This window comes from Amia ocellicauda, chromosome 12 (assembly GCF_036373705.1).
Source record: "Amia ocellicauda isolate fAmiCal2 chromosome 12, fAmiCal2.hap1, whole genome shotgun sequence".
In the NCBI taxonomy this organism is placed as follows: domain Eukaryota; kingdom Metazoa; phylum Chordata; class Actinopteri; order Amiiformes; family Amiidae; genus Amia; species Amia ocellicauda.
Window position 1 is genome coordinate 29,152,524 of NC_089861.1, and position 20,185 is coordinate 29,172,708.

General features: G+C 47.1%; 1 protein-coding gene across 1 annotated transcript; it reads right to left on the minus strand.

The window, feature by feature from the left end:
* Positions 1 to 3,676: 3,676 nt before the first annotated feature.
* LOC136764871 (von Willebrand factor A domain-containing protein 7) lies at positions 3,677 to 19,394 on the minus strand. The gene is made up of 17 exons (XM_066719231.1): positions 19,332 to 19,394; positions 18,094 to 18,304; positions 17,540 to 17,818; positions 17,208 to 17,301; positions 16,352 to 16,483; positions 15,623 to 15,809; positions 14,246 to 14,415; positions 13,848 to 13,960; positions 13,255 to 13,371; positions 12,481 to 12,684; positions 11,916 to 12,051; positions 11,392 to 11,538; positions 6,789 to 6,881; positions 6,055 to 6,323; positions 5,740 to 5,873; positions 5,391 to 5,550; positions 3,677 to 4,529 (listed from the first exon to the last, which is right to left on the minus strand). The coding sequence occupies exons 1-17, from the start codon at positions 19,364 to 19,366 to the stop codon at positions 4,137 to 4,139; spliced, it is 2,874 nt and encodes a 957-aa protein (XP_066575328.1). The 5' UTR covers positions 19,367 to 19,394; the 3' UTR covers positions 3,677 to 4,136.
* Between the last annotated feature and the right edge of the window lie 791 nt (positions 19,395 to 20,185).

A 20,185-nucleotide genomic window follows, 5' to 3' on the forward strand; every position in this document is an offset into this window, starting at 1 on the left:
TTAATAAAGCATCGTGCTCGTTTGGTGTCCATTAATAACTAAGTGATCCAAGGATACTATCCAGCCTATTTTTAAATGTTCCCAAATTTTCAGCTTCAACCACATCACTGTGGAGTTTGTTCAGATTGTGACAACTCTCTGTATGAAGAAGTGTCTCCAGTTTTCTGTCTTGAATGCCTTGAAGACCAATTTCAATTTGTCTCCCCTGGTGTGTGTGTCCCTGCTGATCTGGAAAAGCTCCTCTGGTTTGATGTGGTCAATGCCTTTCATAATTTTGAAGACTTGAATCAAGTCCCCATGTAGTCTTCTCTGTTCCAGGGTGAAAAGGTTCAGGTCCCTCAGTCTCTCAGTAGGACATTCCCTTCAGACCTGGAATAAGTCTGGTTGCTCTCCTCTGAACTGCCTCTAGAGCAGCGATATCCTTCTTGAAGTGTGGAGCCCAGAACTGCACACAGTATCCAGATGAGCTCTAACTAGTGCATTGTACAGTCTGAACATCACTGCCCTTTTTTTAAATTCTACACTTTTGACAATATACCCTAGCATCCTGTTTACCTTTTTTAATTGCTTCCCCACACTGTTTGGATGGAGAAAGTGAGGAGTTCACATAGACTCCTAGGTCTTTCTCATGCGTTACTTCTTCTATTTCTATTCCTCTCATAGTGTAATTATAGTGGACATTTTTGTTACCTGCATGTATTACCTTGCACTTGTCCACATTTAATTTAATCTGCCAGGTGTCGGCCCACAACTGAATATTATCTAAGTCCCTCTGAATAGCCTGTGCTGCTGAGATTGTATCTGATTTCTGTGGAACTCCACTAACAACCTCACTCCAGTTACAAGCAACTCCTCTAATCAACACCCTCTGTTTCTTAGACATCAACCAGTTCATAATCCATCTACTTACCTTACCCTGAATGCCTACAGCTTCCAAGTTGAGGATCAGTCTTTGGTGTGGAACCTTATCAAAAGCATTTTTGAAATCTAAGTATATCATATCATATGCTTTCACATGATCTACAGCTGCAGTTGCATGTTCAAAAAATTCTAATAAATTAGTAAGACATGATCTGCCTCGTCTAAACCCATGTTGACTATCTCCAAGAATATGGTTTTCATTATCCTCTATTTTCTGTCTAATCATTTTTTCCAACATTTTACAAGTAATGCAGGTGAGACTGATTGGTCTGTAATTTCCTGGCTCAGTTGTGTCCACTTTCTTATGGATTGGTATGGCAGTTTTCCAATCATCTGCCAAGGATCGATGATGCCCTGGACTACATCGCGGGCTCCACCTGGTTCAGCTCCCTTGACCTCTGCAGCGGCTACTGACAGGTGGAAGTGGCACTGGAGGCTCGCCCGAAAACTGCATTCTTCATAGGGCAGGGCTTATGGCAGTTTACAGTGATGCCTTTCGGACTGTGCAACGCGCCTGCCACCTTTGAGCGCCTCATGGAGTGGGTGCTGTCTCCCATCCCCCGGTTACAGTGTGTCCTGTACCTGGACGACCTCCTGGTTGACGCCCCCGACTTCACCGGTGCCCTGAACAACCTCCGTCATGTCCTGGAGCACATCCTCAGGGCGGGTCTCCGGCTCAACCCCCGGAAGTGCGAACTGCTCAAGAGACAGGTCACCTTCCTGGGAGACATTGTGGGATTGGAGGGGGTAGCCACAGACCCCACCAAGGTAGCCACTATATGAGACTAGCCCACCCCAACCTCGGTCACAGAACTCCACAGCTTCCTGGGCCTAGCCTCTTATTATCGGTGCTTCGTCCGGGACTTTGCACATGTGGCCAGCCCTCTCCATCGCCTCACAGAAAAGGGACGGAGGTTTAAATGGGACGACGTCTGCGCTATCGCCTTTGCCCAGCTCCGAGACGCCCTGACCCAGCGACACCGAGGTGGGAGCAGTCCTGTCCCACACTGGGCTGGATGGAGAGCGGGTGGTCGCCTACTTCAGCCGGGCACTCAGCCATGCAGAATGGAACTATTGTGTCATGCGATGCAAGCTCCTGCCCATGATCCTGGCCAACTGACACTTCCATCCCTACCTCTATGGCACCCAGTTCCGGCTGCAGACTGAACACACCTCCCCCACCTGGCTGATCAACTTTCGGGAGCCAGAAGGTCAGCTGGCCCGCTGGCTGGAGGCCCTCCAGGATTTCGACTTTGTGGTTGAACACCGGGAGGGCAGATGGCATGGCAATGTGGACACCCTCTCCCCTCGCCTGTGTTCCGCCATCGAGTGCCATCGATCGAAGAATTGACTGAGTTGCAACCAGAAGACCTGGAAGTCGGACTGGTCCTCCGATGGAAGGGAGAAAACCTCAGGCCGGACCGGGCTGCTCTCACCCCACATCCCTGTGGAGTGAAAGCTCTCTGTGCTGCCTGGGACACTTTAGAGGTGAGAGGGGGCGTCCTATACAAGGGATGGCGTGTGCCAGCGAGCGGAGAGGTGAAATGGCAGCTGGTGGTCCCGCAGGCGCTCCGTGCCAGTCTACTACGGGGGGTGCACGGCCAGCCGGGCATGGGACATATCGGGGCTGCCAAGACCCTGCGGCGCCTCCACGAGCATTTTTACTGGGGCCGGAACCACAAAGACATGGCACACTACTGCAGGACCTGCGACGTGTGTCTGGTGCATAAAGGCCCACATGATCAGCCTGCTGGACATTGGAGTGGACAGTGTTGGGTGTTTAGGATTTGGGGATATTTGTTTGTGTGTCGCATTTTGTCTCCCTGTGTCCTCCCACTGTGTGTGTCCCTCTGTCTGATGTTCTGTTTCCCCTCCCCCGAGTGTTCTCGTCTGGGCTGGAAACAGCCCTCCCCATCTTTCGTGGCTGAGTCAGTTCTTTCTACTGCCAATTCCTGCCTTTCTAAAGGTGGGGTGTAAGTGTATGTAAGAAATCAACAGCACTGAATTGTTTAATGTTCAGTCTCTTGTTATTGAACCCTTGCTGGACAGTGAAGTTTGAAAACTGTTACAATATTTATATCTAACATTTATATTTAGACTAAATATTTATTTTAAAACTATATATTTATTTTGTGACCATTAAATATTTAATCAAATGATAAATATTTATTTTTCAAAAATGGAGATTAAGCATTTATGTAAGTATTTATTTAAAAAAATGAAATCTTTATAAATGTGGAAAAAACAGCTTAATTGTTTACTAAATGTGGAAAAAAACACAAGGTTTAAGTTAAATGTGTGAAAAAAGATACTCGGAAAAAGTGTGCGCTGTTTTACATATGCACCTCATATTTCTCAGGCTCAGCTTAACTACCTTGGTGATGAGCTTCTTGCCACCAATTGACACCTCTCTGACTCATTTACTTGTCACTCTAACACAGCAGCTGAAATGAATTAACTACAATTAAGGCAAACTAGGACTCAGATTCACTTCAATTGAGGCAAGACTAAAAACAAGATTAGCAATGCTAAGAGTGTCTCACAGCAGAAATCCAACAAAAAAAAAGCTTTCTCTCTCTCACCTGTCCTTTGTTTGACGTGTGTAACTCCTAAACAGTTCTATCAAAATCTAGACAACATTTTAAGGAAGGAAGGGACAGAAAAAAACAGCTGGACCCAAAACGAGTTGGAAATGTAAGTTAAAATCTAAAATGAAGCAAAAGAGTATCAGTCAGGAGCCAGGAATATTGGCAGATTCAAGTTACAATTCCAATGAATATGATGATTTTATTATTATTACTCGTATTGTTAATGTATCAAAACAATTTTCTGATTAACAGCACATTTATATTTGTATTAAATTTTCATGTTTTCACATTTATGAAACCTATCCACATGAATTCAGTGTATTTAAGAGCCTGTTTAGCACGCATTTCATTTAACAGGAATTGCTTTGGAACCTCTCTCGTGCAAGAGACATGTATACCTGAATATGATACTGAGATTAAATGCAGGTGTTAGAATTATAGAATTTGAATCTACACAAAATGGTTGCTTAAGGTCTGATTATCCAAGTTGTGGTCAGTGACGTTTAATCTTCATAAATAGCTCTGTTCTTCAATAAAAAAGATGGGGGGGATAGTTGGAGGCAGGAAGTTAAGAGGAGAGGGAGGTGGAAGTTGTGTTGGGGGCAGTGGGAAGTCCCTGTGTTTTCCTCATAAGGGTGAGGGAAGGCCCAGCAAACAGCAGAGCAACAGCGAGACTATGGAGCACAGTGGGGCAGCAGAGGGGGCAGAAGTGGAGGAGGGGACGCTCCTGATGGAGTGAGAGCAGACCCCCACATTCCCCACGGAGTCCACCGCCAGGATCTCCACCTCAGGCGCACAGCAGGAGGCACTGTAGCTGACCAGCGTCACGTTCCCACTGGCTCCTCCGCTCTCCTGCGTCGTGTTCAGTGTGCCGTTGCCCAGGTGGGTGAAGACGCGCACCACTGCTGAGCGATTATCCCGGATCTCGGCCTGCAGGGACCACTCCTCCAGGCCACAGGGGAAGGAGCAGTTCTCTGACACATGGGTCACCTGACAGGCTGGGGGCACGAAGTCGTCAACCTGCGGGTCAGACATACAGACGGCAACATCTCATCAGAAGCGAAAATGGGGGCGGGGGTGAGTACTGAAGGGGAATGGTCTCGGGGAAGGGGGGCTGTTCTGCCTCCTGTTTTTCTGTTATTGAAAATTGTGCTGGCAGAGGGAAGCTATATAAGAGGGTGTCTTGCTTTTCCAGTTGGTTTGATTTGGGTTTAATTCTACCTTTATTGGATTTATGCCCAACGGGTTAGAGTGCTGCTAGATTGACTAATTGAGGCCAGTGTTTTACCAGGCCTGGCCCTGGGGGAGCCCCCAGAGGAAAGCCCCCATATCTGCTGGAGGAGCCCTGTGTCTGCTGGATTTCATTCCAGCCAAGCTCTTAACTGAACTCCTGATAGTCTTGTTCCAGCCTCCTCAGTCATTCTCAACTCTTAAACAGGTGCAGAGCAAGAAGTCAGCAATAAATGGCTCTGGAGTGACAGTCCAGCAAGACAGCAGACACTGGAAGTCCTCCAGAACCAGGGCTAGCTGTGACAAAATTTCTGATTGCTAGTTTACTCGTGTCTGCACCTTGAGAAGCGTTTTGCATTTTAGTGATTGGAGTTTGGCATATTGAGTGGCAGTGGTTTCTACATGAACACATGAGGTGTCATTAATGAAGGTTGCACTTTATGAAGAGAACTGTGCGTTGGGTCTAGCAAAAACAATTTAATGAATCTGACATTTGGGTGAAAACAGGTAAATTTTGCTTTTGTTGAAATAGTCTTCTTTTGGTAACAAACTAACGGTTTGAGATATTGTGTTCATAGAACTAGGTTCAGTGTGTGAATTATTGTGAAAAACTGTAATTAAAGTCGGACAGACTGACTGATTGACTCATACCTTCTTGTCAATGGCGAGCCGCAGCACTGCATAGTTGAAGTCGCTATTTGAGGTGGACTGGGCCTCCACTGTGATTGTGAGGTCTGTGCCCGAGGCCACGGTGGCGGGAACTGACAGCGCGAAGGTGCCCCTGGCTGTGCCATTACTCCCCGCAGTGACGCTATGGAAAAAGGCAGTTTTAATCAGCAACATTGCAGGGCAGAAACTTGCAAAATGTACCCCTCTGTAATTCTCTAGCATGCTCTGTGATGACTTGTGGGAGAGCAGTACTATAACAAATACTAAATTAAATTAACTGAACTGAAAATGACACCATCGGCCTGTGTTTCCCCCCGACCCACACACATACCTCTCTGTGAAGTTAATCACAAATCTCTTGTCATCCCGCACGCTGATGGAGAAAGTGCCACCCGTCCCATTGGTCTCCATGGAGAAGGGGATGATGTAATCCTTTCCAGGTTCCAGAGAGATGTTAAGATCTGTCTGTGGGAGTAGAGGTAGAGAGTGGTGTAGTAAGTGAGAGAGAACAGAGAGAGGCGAGTTTGGCTCCTCTACACTAAAGACGATAACCATGGGTGATCAATCTTGGATGGTTTATGTTATGTTATTCTTGCAGCACAGTGGCGGTTGCCTTTCAAGAACCCCGGGAAGTGTGGGGCCGTACCCTCACAACGATGTCCGAGGCTGTGAGCATGGTGCTGGACTGGCGCTGGTAGACTTGAGAGCCATTGAGCAGCCCTTTGACCAGTATGGAAAACTGGCCGCCCGGCACCTCTGACAAAAACACCAGGTACTGCCCCAACTCCCCCATGGGTGTCACGCTGCCATTGGTCACCGTGGTGCCCGAGAGCCCCCGCAGAGTGACCCCCATCACCGACAAAGATCGGGATGCGCCCATCCCTGTCACTGTCACCAGCATTGTCCCATTGTTCCCTGGTGGAGAGGGAGAGAGAGAGGTGACAGAGGTGTATGGGAGACAGAGGAGAGAGTGGAAAGACAGGGTTGGTGTGGGGGGTGCAAGGGAAGAAAAGAAAAAGAGAAGCAATAGGGCAGTCAAAGGAGGAGAGGAGTAGTTACACAGGGGTGTTGTAAGTCACCCTGGATAAGGGTGTCTGCCAAGAAAAAAAAAAATATATATATATATACAAAAAAAAAATACAAAAAAAAAAAAAAAAAATAATAATAATAAAATGTTTGCCACTTTTTAAATATTTTCATATATTAGCACTTCATCTGAGGTTATCTTTTCAGGTGCTGAGAGCTCAACCCGGCAGATTGGCAGATTCAGAGTCAGACACCAAATGCAAAGAAACGTCACAGGGTGATCAAGCAAGCATCAATGAAACATTAATTTAGAGAACAAAGCACTCCTGGACTCTATGCACAGTATTGTCTTACCAGCTAGCGGGCGTCCTTCGATAGTGGTGTAGCCTGGGTGAGCTCCTCCGAACGGTGTGACAAAGTCATACAGGAAGCTGATGACACTCTGCCCTGAGGAAGAACCGCACACATTTGCCACAGTGGTTAGCGTATTTCTGTGTGGAATAATTCCAGTGGCCATACGACAGAAATATTTGGTAACAGACAGATCAAAGGAGAGGAGGGAGATAGAGAGAGAGAGAGACTGTAAATAAAATCAATCAGGAAGAGACCAAGACAGAGAGAGAACAGATGGCAAATATTCTCAAGAAAACAGGTAGCATGAGACAGTGAGGGAGAGAGAGAGAGGAGAAGAAGAAAGAGTGGGAGGGATGGTGAGAGAGAGGAGTGACTGGGAATTTCTCAGTAGTAAACCTACACTGGACTCTCGAACAAGCCAGCTGAGAAGTCGCTCAAGTCGCCGCAGCTAAGTATCGCTTTCTCTTGCGTTTCCTCGTTTAGTTAAGTTACATACACTGTTTACGTGGTTTGTTGTTTAGCTACGAATTGTATATCTTGCACCTGTATTGTCAGAAAAGCAGCGACTGTTTGTTAGTTTGTTAGTGAATTTAGCCAGTAACCTAGCGCACTTGACACCCCCTGTCTGCAATCAGAAGCGTTACACTGTGTAGGCTGTGATTATTTAGTATTTGTTTAACATTACTACGAGCTATTGTTCAGTGTAACTGCGTGTATCTGGCACTGTCTTTGTCTGTATTCAGATATTAAGCGGCCAGTAATTGTGCTATTAGCAGTCCTGCATGGGAGGGAGGGCCATCCTGACCAGCCTTGTGTCATTCAACGCAACACAGGTGTGCACGGTCCTCACTAGTTACAGGTGAAGTATTTAACAGCCCCCCACCCCTCAGCGCCAGCAGCCTCAGTGCCCCCCTTCTGAAGGGCCCCAATTACAAAGGGCAAGGACTCTAGCTGCGGGGACTCCAGCGAGGAGATGGCGATGGCGATGGTGCGGTGGTGCCGCACAGCAAACACAGGCAACCATGATGATCTCTCCAATTCCTGTCCTGCTCTCTCCTTCCTCTCGGCGTGCAGCTGTGTGCCATTGTTTCCCTAATCCCTCCAACCTCATCTCTCTGCCTCTCCCCCCTCCTCCTCCCTCTCCTCTACTCCACTCTCTGGAGGCCTGTGGAACTGCCACTCAGCTTCCAACAAGGCTGACTTCATCTCTGCCTTCGCCTCCCACCAGTCTCTGGATTTCCTCGCTCTCACCGAGACTTGGATCTCCCCGGACAACTATACCACTCCTGCTGCCTTGTCCTCTCTCTTTGTCCTGTCCCACTCCCCTCGTCTTACTGGGCGGGGAGGAGGAACAGGGCTCCTGCTCTCCCCTTCTCTCCTCTTCTCTGTCCCCCGCTCTCTCTCCTCTGTCTCAACCCACAGCTTTGAATTCCATGCAGTGGAAATCACCTCTCCCTCTCACCTCTTCCTTCTAGTTCTCTACCGTCCACCTGGCCTCCTCTCTCCTGTCACTGTCCTCACCTACCATCCTCCTGGGAGACTTCAACATCCACCTCTCCAACCCTTCCCACTGTGCCGGATTTCTTCCTCTCCTTCACTCCTTTAACTTCTCTCTCTCCCCATCTCCCCTCACTCACAGGGCTGGCCGCCAGCTAGACCTCATCTTCTCTAGAGGCTGCTCCCCTTCGACACTCTCCGTGACACCCATGGACATCTCGGACCACCACTTCATTTCCTTCTCCCTTTCCCTCCCCTCCCTCCCCTCTCCACCCACTCCCTCTGTCACCTTCCGCCGTAATCTCCGCTCTGTCTCCCCCTCCACCCTTGCCTCCACTGCCCTCACTCTCTTGCCTTCCATTGATTGTTTTTCAAATCTGTGCTACCTCCTCTTTGTTCTCCTCCCTCACCTCCTCCCATGACTCTCTCAGTCCTCTCATGTCTCGTCCTGCCCGTCCCTCCCCTCCTCAGCCTTGGCTCTCTGCTGTTCTCCGTGCAACCCAAACTAGTCTGCGTGCCGCCGAACAAAAGTGGAAAAGGACCAAACTCCCAGCCGCCCTCGAACTCTACCGCTCCCTACTGTCCACATTCTCGTCCTCTCTCACCTCAGCCAAGAAGTCTTACTTCCAATCTCTCTTCGAATCCACTATCAACAACCCTCACAAACTCTTCTCCACCTTTTCCTCCCTCCTTGCCCCCCCTCCCCCTCCTCCTCCCCCATCTCTCACTGCTGATGATTTTGCCTCCTTCTTCTCCTCCAAGATTGCAGACATCCGCAGGCTCTTCAATACTCCACCCTCATCTCCCATCACACCGAAACCTCCCACAGACCAAGCTTCCTTTTCTTCATTCTCACCTCTCTCAGATGCTGAAGTGTCTGCTCCACTCCTACGTCACAAACTCACAACATGCGACCTGAACCCTCTCCCTTCTCGTCTCTTCCAAGAAACCGCTCCTGATCTTCTCCCCTTCATCTCCTCCCTCCTCAACTCCTCACTCCTCTCTGGCTGTTTCCCCTCTGCATTTAAACAAGCTGCTGTCATCCCACTGCTCAAGAAACCAACCCTTGATGGCACCTCTCCTCAGAACTACCGCCCTGTCTCCCTACTTCCCTTCCTCTCCAAGACTCTCGGGCGGGCGGTCCACCATCAACTCACGGACTTTCTGTCCCAACACTCACTCCTTGATCCTCTGCAATCCGGCTTCCGCACAGCTCACTCCACTGAGACGGCTCTCCTGGCTGTCACTGACTCCCTCAGCCGTGCTCGGGCGGCCTCCCTCTCCTCAGTCCTCATCCTCCTGGCCTCTCTGCAGCATTTGACACCGTTGATCACTCCATCCTCCTCTCCTGCCTCGCTGACCTTGGGATCTCTGGGACTGCTCTCACCTGGTTCTCCTCCTACCTCAGTGACCGGTCCTACCAAGTGACATGGCGAGGCTCCTCATCCACCCCCCAACCTCTCCTCACAGGTGTTCCCCAAGGCTCCGTCCTGGGCCCGCTCCTGTTCTCTCTCTACACTCGCTCCCTGGGCCCCCTCATTGCTTCCCATGGTTTCTCCTACCACTTCTACGCTGATGATGCCCAGATCTTCCTGTCTTTTCCCTCTTCTGACCCTCTCATCCCCTCACGCATCTCTTCCTGCTTGTCTGCCATTTCCACCTGGATGCATTCGCACCACCTCAAGCTCAACCTCTCCAAATCAGATCTCCTCTTTTTCCCCCACTCTTCCTCACCTTCTGCTGACCTCCCCATCTCGAATCCACCACACTCTCTCCTTCGTCTTCCGCTAAAAATCTAGGAGTCACCCTCGATCCTGCGCTCTCCTACTCCCAGCACATCACCACGCTGACGCGCACCTGCAGATTCTTCCTGAGCAATATACGCCGGATCAGTCCCTTTCTCACCGACTACTCGACTCAGCTATTCGTCCAGTCACTGGTCCTCTCCTGCCTGGACTACTGCAACTCCCTCCTGGCCGGCCTGCCTGCATCCACTACCCGCCGCTCCAGCTCATCCAGAACTCTGCGGTTCATCTGGTATTCTCTCTGCCACGATTCGCACACGCTACTCCACTGCTCCGCTCCCTCCACTGGCTCCCGATAGCGGCACGCATTCAGTTCAAGACATTGACCCTCACCTACCGCTGTCTTGACCACACTGCACCAAGCTACCTTCAGACACTCGTCTCTCCATACATCCCCTCCAGACCACTGTGCTCCTCCAGTGCCAGAAGGCTAACTCTGCCTCCTCTCCACTCTCCTTCCTCCAGAGCCGCTCCTTCTCATACCTGGCCCCTAAGTGGTGGAACGACCTGCCCACTGAAATCAAAACAGCAGAGTCCTTGACCTCATTCTAGCGCTTACTCAAGATGCATCTCTTCCGACAGTACTTGTAATATTAGTCCTCTATCCCTGCTAGATAGCACTTCAGCTTATTATGCTCCTCGCATTCTTGATTGTTTTCCTCCTTGCTCCCTTTCCCGTAGCCCTAGCCTGTAACCCTACATCTTGACAGCACTTAGCTTTCACCATCCAGGATGTAGGAAGTCTCTTACTGTACTTGTTTAAATTGTAAATTGGAATTTGTAAAATGTATTATTTTAAATTGCTATGTTTTAGCTAAGTTGAATTTGTAATGATTGATGCCTTGTTCTTCTCTGTATTTTTGCACTTTGTTTGCACTTATGTTGTAAGTCGCCCTGGATAAGCGTGTCTGCCAAGAAATAAAAATAATAATAATAAAGTACAGCAGAAACAACAAGTGTGAGATGCGTCAGAGACCGTATCAGCCAAAAAACACACAACAGCATCGGGGGAGAATAGGCCTTAATCCCACACACAACACAAGGGGATTGTAATGCCAGTGAGAGGAATGCATTTATCTATAGTAATATTTCAGTTGATCACAAAAAAAATATTAAAAATTAATTTTTCAAAAAAACAACAACACACTTTTCATTGCATTTGGTCAATAGTGTTTCCCTGAATGTCAGATTATAACGATATTTTCAAATTTTCCAAATGTTGTGACCTCATCCCCTGCATTTTTCTTTATTGGCTTTATTGTAACACTGCTGCAATGTTATTTGCTTAGCTGGGACAGTACCTGTGACTTTGATGGTGTAGGACTGCGTGGAGCTGATGTTGAACTCCCACTGTCCCGGCTCCTGCTCCAGGTAGACGGCCCACAGGTTGCCTATGTGCTCCACCCTGCCCAGAAGACCCTGGGCCACAGAGCTGTCCTGCGTGGTGCCTGAAAGATTGAAATACATCCGTGTATACATACACATTTGGAAAACCAGACAGTGCTTAAAATAGGAAAGAGAGTGAAATAAAATATGATTAATTAATTATAATAAACATAAACACACTATTTAACATATTAGTCCTGTGCAGAGTGGTCCTCAAAGTGGTGCCCACAGGCACAAATTGAATTGAATCCTCACATTATAGTACCCAGACTAGGACAGACATTGACATGAGTGACCTTGGCCTATAAAGAAGATGGTTGAGAGAGGCAGGTATTCACTGGGAAAAGACTGCTCATGAGGGAGAAGTGAGGGACAGTGGTGAGGGTGGGGTTTCCTGAAGGGAGGAGGGGATATAGGGAGGGACAGTTGTAGGTGTTACCATGGGGGCTGATGATGTGGAAGGCTGTGGCCCCCCCAGAGATGTAGATGGTGAGGTTACGGAGGGAGGAATCCACTGGGAAGTTGAAGGACTGCTGTGTCCTGGCTGGGTCACTCCTGTCCTGGAACACGGTCACCTGGACAGAGAGGGAGGGAGGGATGGAGAGGAGAGGAGAGGAGAGGAGAGGAGAGGAGAGGAGAGGAATGGACGTGAAAGAGGTATAGGAAAGAGATTTAGAAAGGAGAGACAGAGTAGTAGGGAAAAGAAATGGAGGGAGACAGAAGTAGAGAGAGAAGCAGGGGAGGAGAGAGGGGAAAAGGGGAGGGAGACAGACAGAGGAAGGGGAGGAAATAGATTAAGGAAGAGACAGAGGGAAGAAGAGAAAGGGAGAGAGAGAGAATGGAGAGAGTGACACCACATTACCTAACAATCAAGTACAGCATAGATGACACTGTCGGAGCTTTGTCACTCAAAATGACCCTAGCTTGCCCTCTCAAGGGACCAAGTTGAAGATAAAAACCCATCTCTGCCACACACAAACACACTGTCTCACTAAAGCAGTTACCAGTGCGGAAGTGGATGAGTCCTCTATGATCACAGATGCATTGACAAGCAGGGACTTGGTGGTCCGGATGGCGTGTCCACCCGAGGACAGCGCAAGGTCCTCATAAATCGTTAACTCGGAGGCTGACATTCGGGCACTCCGCTGGGCTTGGTCCTGAAGGCCTCTCCTCCTGCGGGACAGTCCACCAGTCAGTAGGAAACTCACCTGTGAGAGGAGAGTGGGCAGAAATCAGGAGTGAATGTGTCAAAAGCAAGGGTCATTTAAAGTTTAATTCAGCTCAATTCTATTTTTACTTGGTGCTCTTTGAATAAACTGCATTACCACAGAGACCTCTACAGAGTCAGAGTTGTGGACGGAAATGGTGCAAGTTACACAAGGGTTGTGGCTTGATATGAGTCCAGTGCAGTGAAATGAGGTCAGTCCGCTTTAAGCTTGGAGGAGAGACGGCTTGTGGAGTGAGACCTATTATCAGAGCATTACCCAGCATTCTACTATTATGAGCGAGATCATCCTACAAGGGAGGGGGGGGGTGGAGACAGAGGGGTGCAGGGAGATGGAGCAAGGAGAGAGACAGATCGTCCAAGCATCAAGCAGGAGATACAAATGGGAGTGGCATCATCCTTTTGAGTCAGCACTAGTTTCCATATGATAGCGACTCCTCAGCCTCAGCCAGAAGGGTAGAACTGGGAGAGACCTCATCCAAGTGAGTCAGCACTGGAGTTTCCTAAAGGCACCTGAAAAAGCATAATTATTACACAACGGAGCCATACTCACAGAGGACTTGGTGCTCTCCATTAGGGCCAGCACTGTGCTCCTTAGGTAGCTGTCTTTGGGGGGGGCGTCAGTGAACACGTAGATGTTCGAAGAGGGGGGGGTGCTGATCAGGGCCAGCTGGGAATGAACGAAATTAAAAAATTCAGCCAGTTGATTAGATTGGGTCACGTTCTGCAATGGACTGTACCAAATAGAGCTTATGTAGTGTGGCCCCACTCACTGTAGGGAAAGAGTAACTGCATTGTACTGTTTTAAAAGAGAAAAGTGAAACTGCAGTTACCAAAGGTGGAGGAAGATGGACTCTACTGCAGTCTCAGACTGATAGTACTGTGTTACAGCAGGACAGAAAGGCTGTAATGTGTTATAGTGTACCAGAGAGAGAGTGAATGCTGTACAGGTATACCCCATTTAGTGCTACCTTGTATAACTGTACAATGCTGAAGGGCTACACATAGTATGGCAGTACCAGACAGAGACTGACTGTACTGAATGTTACTGCAGTAGAGTCATAGAGTACAACAGAGTCTGTGCTTAAAACGCACCACGCTTGATAGACATTTGTGTGTCTGCATGCAAGAGTGTGGCGTTGGTACCTGCAGACCAGAAAGACACATTTCTGGGATGTCTCCTCCACCAGATGCTGTCAGCGCTGAGATTTTCTGTTTGAACATTTCTGGGTCACTTGTTTTCAAGACTGGCCCAAAGTCTAAAGACAGAGATGGGGAGAGTCACCGTGTTCCAGTGCTGGTACCTGGTGTCTTGGTGCTTGTCTGTGCTCTTGTTCAAAATAGCCATATTGAAATCTCCACTGCTTTCTACATGGGAGTGCTCATGGAGAGAGGCATAGAGGGGGACAGAGAGAGACCCAGAGAAAGAGACCGAGATAGAGACTGAGAGAAAGACAATGAACAGGAGGGACAGTGAAGGAGAAAGAGGTTAAAGGAGAGATACAGACACACACACAAGCTCGGCCCCCCTGGCCATCACTGACCAGGGTCATTGAAGGGCACCAGGATGTAGGTGGAGGGCTCATCGGGGGTGCCCCTCTTGCTGTCGATGATGGAGAAGGCGCGGTTCTTAGCGCCCTCAATGTCATTGGACATGCTGCCCGTGGTGTCGATGACGAATGACAGTGCCGAGGGGCTCTGGAGGTTCAAGAAGCTGAGGGAGAGAGGGGCAAATATATTGAGTAATGGTAGGGTCACACTACACGATCCAACATGATTTTGAGAACGGTGGGCAGCTCAAAATTGACGATTGTTTTTCACCGAATGTATTGCACAGATTGCACACTACACAATTGCTTATGTGATCTGAAATCCACGATTTCACAGCCTTGAAGCTCCCAAAACACATGTGATCCAGCCAGAGAAAAAGTAAACAAACATGGACCTGGACATTTATAGGTCACATTTGTATAGCACAGATGTTCGCAGTTACGTGCCGATCTGCGTTGCTCCACCAATGGATTCGATGGATTTCTGCAGATCTGTGCAGAACTCCAGAAATTGTTGCAACAAGAACACGACCATAAGTTCGCAGCTGTTGCTGTTTGCATTCGTCTGTGTGGACTAAAACACTAAAAGCATTGCGAAAAGAGGATGTGAGTGAAGATATGGCTGGGGAGGCAAGGGCAATAGCCTGTATACTCTGCTGTGAGAGCTGGAGGTGAGCAACAGTGACAGACTATGTACATCCCACAGTATGATCATTGCATTGTAGGTACCCTTATTTTGAGCAGACCTGGGTCAATTACAGATACTAATTCATATTTGTATTTGAAAATATTATTTTTAAGTATTTTTAAATCACCTGCCACAAAACAACATTTGTTATTTGAAGTATTTTGTAGAAAAAAAGATTATACACACGCACATCTGACTACCTTAGAAGGTGCTGGGTATCGAAAAAGATCATATAACATAAAAAGAAAAGAATACCCGCCCACTCACTTATAGCTCCAAAAAATCATAAAAAGTATTTATTTAGCCCATGCTTCACAGGTTTTTTAACAACGTTTCGATCTACCAGAGATCATCAGAATATTTGAAGTATTTGAATAATAATGAAAATCAAATACATTATTCTTCCTGTTTCTTTTTATTTTCTTCATTCAGCTCAACTCTCGTTGGCTGCTGCCAGTTTCTCAAGTATCCTGTTTTGGAAGATATAGACCAAATCAACTGATGAGTTCAAATGGAGAGCTTGGACTGCTGGATAAGAATTCCTGGACCGCTCCTGCTGGGTTGTAACTGCCCTGATTAACCAATTAACCAATCAATCAATCAGTCAGTTATCACATACATCAGTTATTACATTCTGGAACATCTTACTGCATCAATGAGAGTCACATTTTGGGTTTCCTTACCGCAGGAAGAAGTCATCGCCAACTGCGTTGCGGATGTCCTCCAGGAGCTCCACACTGGCAGCCACAGCCAGGTCACCGGCATCTTTGTGCAGGTGGCCATGGTTAGAAGTCTCGCTGTCCTTATTGATCCCTCCTTTCGGGGAGCTGCGGCTGGTGAAGTCAAAAGTCCCACCGTGGCTGCACTTTCCTACCGGGGGGGCACAAAAAGAAGACAAAGCATGGTAGTAAGTGATACCCAACTCACACATCCCCTACCACAAAATCCAGACACTTGATTCCATTTGATTAATTTGTTGCCTCCTACCTTCCCCTTAACCCTCCCCCTCCCAATCCTACTTTAGAAAGCTGAAAAACAAATGTGTAACCTACCGTCTTGAGTAACTGTACAACAATCTACCCAAAAGGGAGTGGCCAGTTTACATTGGCAATGGCAATTTTTTAAGTTTCTAGTCTGAAGTACAGTTGCCTGTGTACAATATATCCGTGGTACTGTGCCTGTTTCAGTTATCTAATGTTTTGTCTGAGAGTACTTTGAGTGAGAGAGTTCCTTCCCTGATGCTTTTTAAGATTCCAGGGCTGTACCATATTCTTTGTCAAGTACAGAGAGAGTGGCCAACTCAAACCTAGTTGTCTAATAGTGGTGTTTATGGTGACTCTTAGATCATGAGGGGGCGGGGCGTAGAGGGATTTGTTTCGATGTGGAATAAAATAGACTCAAGGGACACTTACCTCTTGGCTTGGTGGAGAAAGGGGAGAGACTGAAGTATCCTGACGTGACTTTTCTCTGGGTGAGGATGTCCTGCAGGATGTTGTCCATGCACGTGCCTGTGTCACAGTCATTGCAGGTGGCATCTTTCTCTCCTGCAGCCGTCCATGAAGAAGGAAGGAAGGGGGATGAGCAGGAGGGAATTGCCCAGTCTGGGCCATTGATACTCGCCTCTAGTCCTTGCAAGTCCTGTAGCTATTACAGAGCCGATAAATTCCTCACGGGACTGAAAGGCCTGTATCATTCTAGATGTGCATGTATTGCAGATGTATTTGTATTTGAATGGCTTTCATGTAGCTTAAAATGCCTTTATCTGTACAGGCCCTAGAGCCTATAGTCCACACAGTACTGGCTCCAGTTTGGCCCCTATCCTATACTATATTCCACACAGTGCTGGCTCCAGTCTGGGCCCCTATACTATACTATAGTCCCCACAGCGCTGGCTCCAGTCTGGGCCATTATACTATACTATAGTCCACACAGCGCTTGCTCCAGTTTGGGCCCAGTACTATACTATAGTCCCCACAACCCTGGCTCCAGTCTGTGGCCTGCACTATACTATAGTCCACACAGCACTTAAGTCTTAAGTCTGGGCCCCTGTACAGTAATCCATTGAGTTGTGCTCCTGGAAAACTTTGCCTACGTAAGAATCATGAAACTTGAGAGCATTATCACAATGGAAATGTGATGATAAGGTTTACTTGACAACCCAAACACTGAAGACTGCTAAATGCTAAAGGAAGCACTGGCTATACAGTGCAGAGTGCTTGGTGTCCCTTGTCGCTGGTGTCAAGGTAATGAGTCAGGTGAGCTACTTACCTGCTAGATTGCTTAGGGGTTCAGACTGTTGGATTAAGAAGTGGTTGGGAGATTTGTATCCCAGTTCCACCCAGTTACTGTGGCTGTAAAAATCCTGTGGAGAGAAAGGAAAGACCTCAAAACTGTCCCTTACAGATCTATTTCTCTGTACCTGTATCCATCTATCTGTCTTTGTTTTTCAAACACAGAACTCTAGGGATCTAGCTCCCAGCTCCATCACGCCGATGTCACACTCACACTCCTACCTGGGCCCAGACCTGTAGAGACACAGATGCTGGTAGAACCCTGGTTGCTAGTAAGATACCCTGAGAAGAGCAGCAGTCTCCACTGACCTGCAGTGTGTGTAGGATTGTGCCCAGGGTGAGTTGGGCAGAGATCATGTTTTCCGCCTTGATTTTGTTCTTCACGCTGAGAGCTCCGTTCACGATCAGGGCTCTCCCTTGTGAGAACGTCTCATCATCAAAATGCCTCTGGCTGGAGAAGATTCCCCACGTGTCCACTGCCACGTTACTGAACACAATGGTAAGGATGGCTCGTTCATAAGCACTGGCGGACACTTTCTCTCCGTAGAACTCGCACAGAACCTCTCCTGGGGTCAGGTTTTCAGCATCCTGTTTAAGATTCAAATCAGAGGCACAGAATGACCAGGTCTGGGGGACAAATGCATTGAATTATTGCACAGTTGCAGTGCCTCTATATCTAAATAAACTACAGATTAGTTACTTACACCACACTCACCATGGGAGATGGACTTCTGTCACAGTGACATGCAGCAGGGATAGTATAATGATAATAACAATAACAATAATAATATTAGTAATAATAATAATGATAATAATTAGGTCTTAAGTCCCCATCACGATCATGGTGATGACATTAAGAATACCTTAGGAGCCAGGCTGAAGACTTTGCCCTGATTCTGGGCCAAGCTGGAGAGCACTTCGGCAGTTTTGTGCAGGATGGCTTGTTGGGTGATTTTAGGATGGGTGAAGCCATCAGAGAATAAATTACTGAATGCTGAAGCATCTGGTGTCACAGCTGCCAGCAGTACCACCATGATTAAGCTGGGTGTCACCATCGCAATCCCCAAATTCCACCTGTGTTGGGAATGAAATGGGTGGGTCAGATGTTTTGTCTGGCTGAACAAGCTGAGTTTGGTACTAAGCATCTGGAGGCTTCAACATGCTCACAGTGACAGTCAGCACTAGGGTTACCCAATCCACAAACAAGTATTGGATGGAGTCAGTGTAGTATACCAGGTCTGGTGATCGCAATAGCTTTTTATAGGTACCTATCATTCAGCCACTGATTAAGACCTGGAATCACCGGGGGGATTGGACTTCTGATCCTGATAATGGCTCCAGCCAATTGAGTGATAAAGAGGTGGAATGAAAACCAGACACCTCTCTGGAGAACTGGAATTTGCCAGGTCCTGCTGTGCTGAGCTGCTTGGTTGCTGGTGTGGCAGGGGGTCCTCTGTGCTCCCTGTCTCCCTAGAACCATGGGGACTGTGCACAAGCAAAGTCTGTTCTGTCAGATAATGAGTTGAGTCAACCTTTATTCTTTATTTCTTACTTTAGTTTTTGTTGCTACTGTCCTGTCTGCTTGTGCACCTACAACATGACTCTGAAAAGGAACACAGCTGTGTTACGATATCCAAAAGCACAAGGAAATCAAATTGATATAGTTCCTGACCATTATTGTGCCAGGATGGGTTTGTCCCTGTCTTTTTTTTTCTCCATACACTGGATAATTTCACCCCATTTGCCCCATTTAATGAGGAATCATTACAGATAAGCCAACAAAAGCTACACTGAATAATAATAATGATAAGAAGAAGAAGAAGAAGAAGAAGAAGACAGTAACAGCAGTAACAGAAGAAGCAGTAAAGGAATACAAATAAAATAATTGATAAGAATAGAAGAAGGAGGAAAGAAATGACCAAAAGGCGAAAAAAAAGAGAGATTTCAACTGGGAAATGAAGAGCACATATTGCCCCATGCCACCCCAAGAAAAATAAAGAGAATTGATACAAAATATCATTTCAGTTTTTGTTTAATAAGAATAAAAAATGAAGGAGAACAAGTTGCACCAGAGGAGGTTGAAAAGATAGGAGAGCTGTACCTTGTGCTCCTGCTGTGTCGCGCTGTGTGGGACATCCAAACCACAAGACAGCAGGAGAGCAATGCACCAGGTGGTTTTAAATGCCAAAACTGTTCTGGTGGAGGAAGGGGGGGGGGCGGGGGACCCTGACGTCAGACCTTTAAAGCCACACCATCCTGACTGGTTACTCTGCAGCGTGGATCAGAGGTTCAGTGGACAAAAACATATTTCCTTGAATCACACAACAGTGATGAGATTTGCTCCAGCCCAACTTAACCTACTTTAACTTCCTTTATCTGTAGTATCTTTACATTGCAGAAATTATCTATACTATCAGTAATGTACTATGTCTGTCATTATATCTATCTCACCCTAGATAAGAATGCCTGCTAAGAAATAAATAATACTATCTATCTATCTATCTATCTATCTATCTATCTATCTATCTATCTATCTATCTATCTATCTATCTATCTATCTATATAATATAAATTCTATATAATGTATCAGTTCCTGTTGTCTTCTGCACTGTACTGTTCTCTCTGATTACTCCACATTGACATGGGGCAGCTATTGCAAATGAGCAGCACTATGAATTAGGTTGAGCAATACAGGGGTGTTATATATATAGATATAGTGGCAGTTATTCATGGCTTTATTTGAGATTGCTGATTTTGATTAAGTGTTTGGATGTCAGACAACAAAGCCACACCATTCAGACTGTTTACTTTGTAACAGGAGTCAGTTGATAAAATGCATTTCCTTGTATTGCACAACACTGATCAGATTTACACCAGCCCAACTCAACCCCCTCTCACTTCCTGTATCGGTAGTTCATACCCTTTACCTTGCTGTTTGTGATTAATTTTGTTGAA

Bases quoted from the DNA above. Each gene is read 5' to 3' on its own strand.
- LOC136764871 (XM_066719231.1), bottom strand. From the start codon at position 19,366: ATGTCCCACACAGCGCGACACAGCAGGAGCACAAG. The intron at 13,961-14,245 runs GTCAGTGATGGC...CTCTGTCTTTAG, and splicing joins GGTGCCCTTCAATGACCCTG to ACTTTGGGCCAGTCTTGAAA. The intron at 6,324-6,788 runs GTAAGACAATAC...CCTCTCCACCAG, and splicing joins CGAAGGACGCCCGCTAGCTG to GGAACAATGGGACAATGCTG.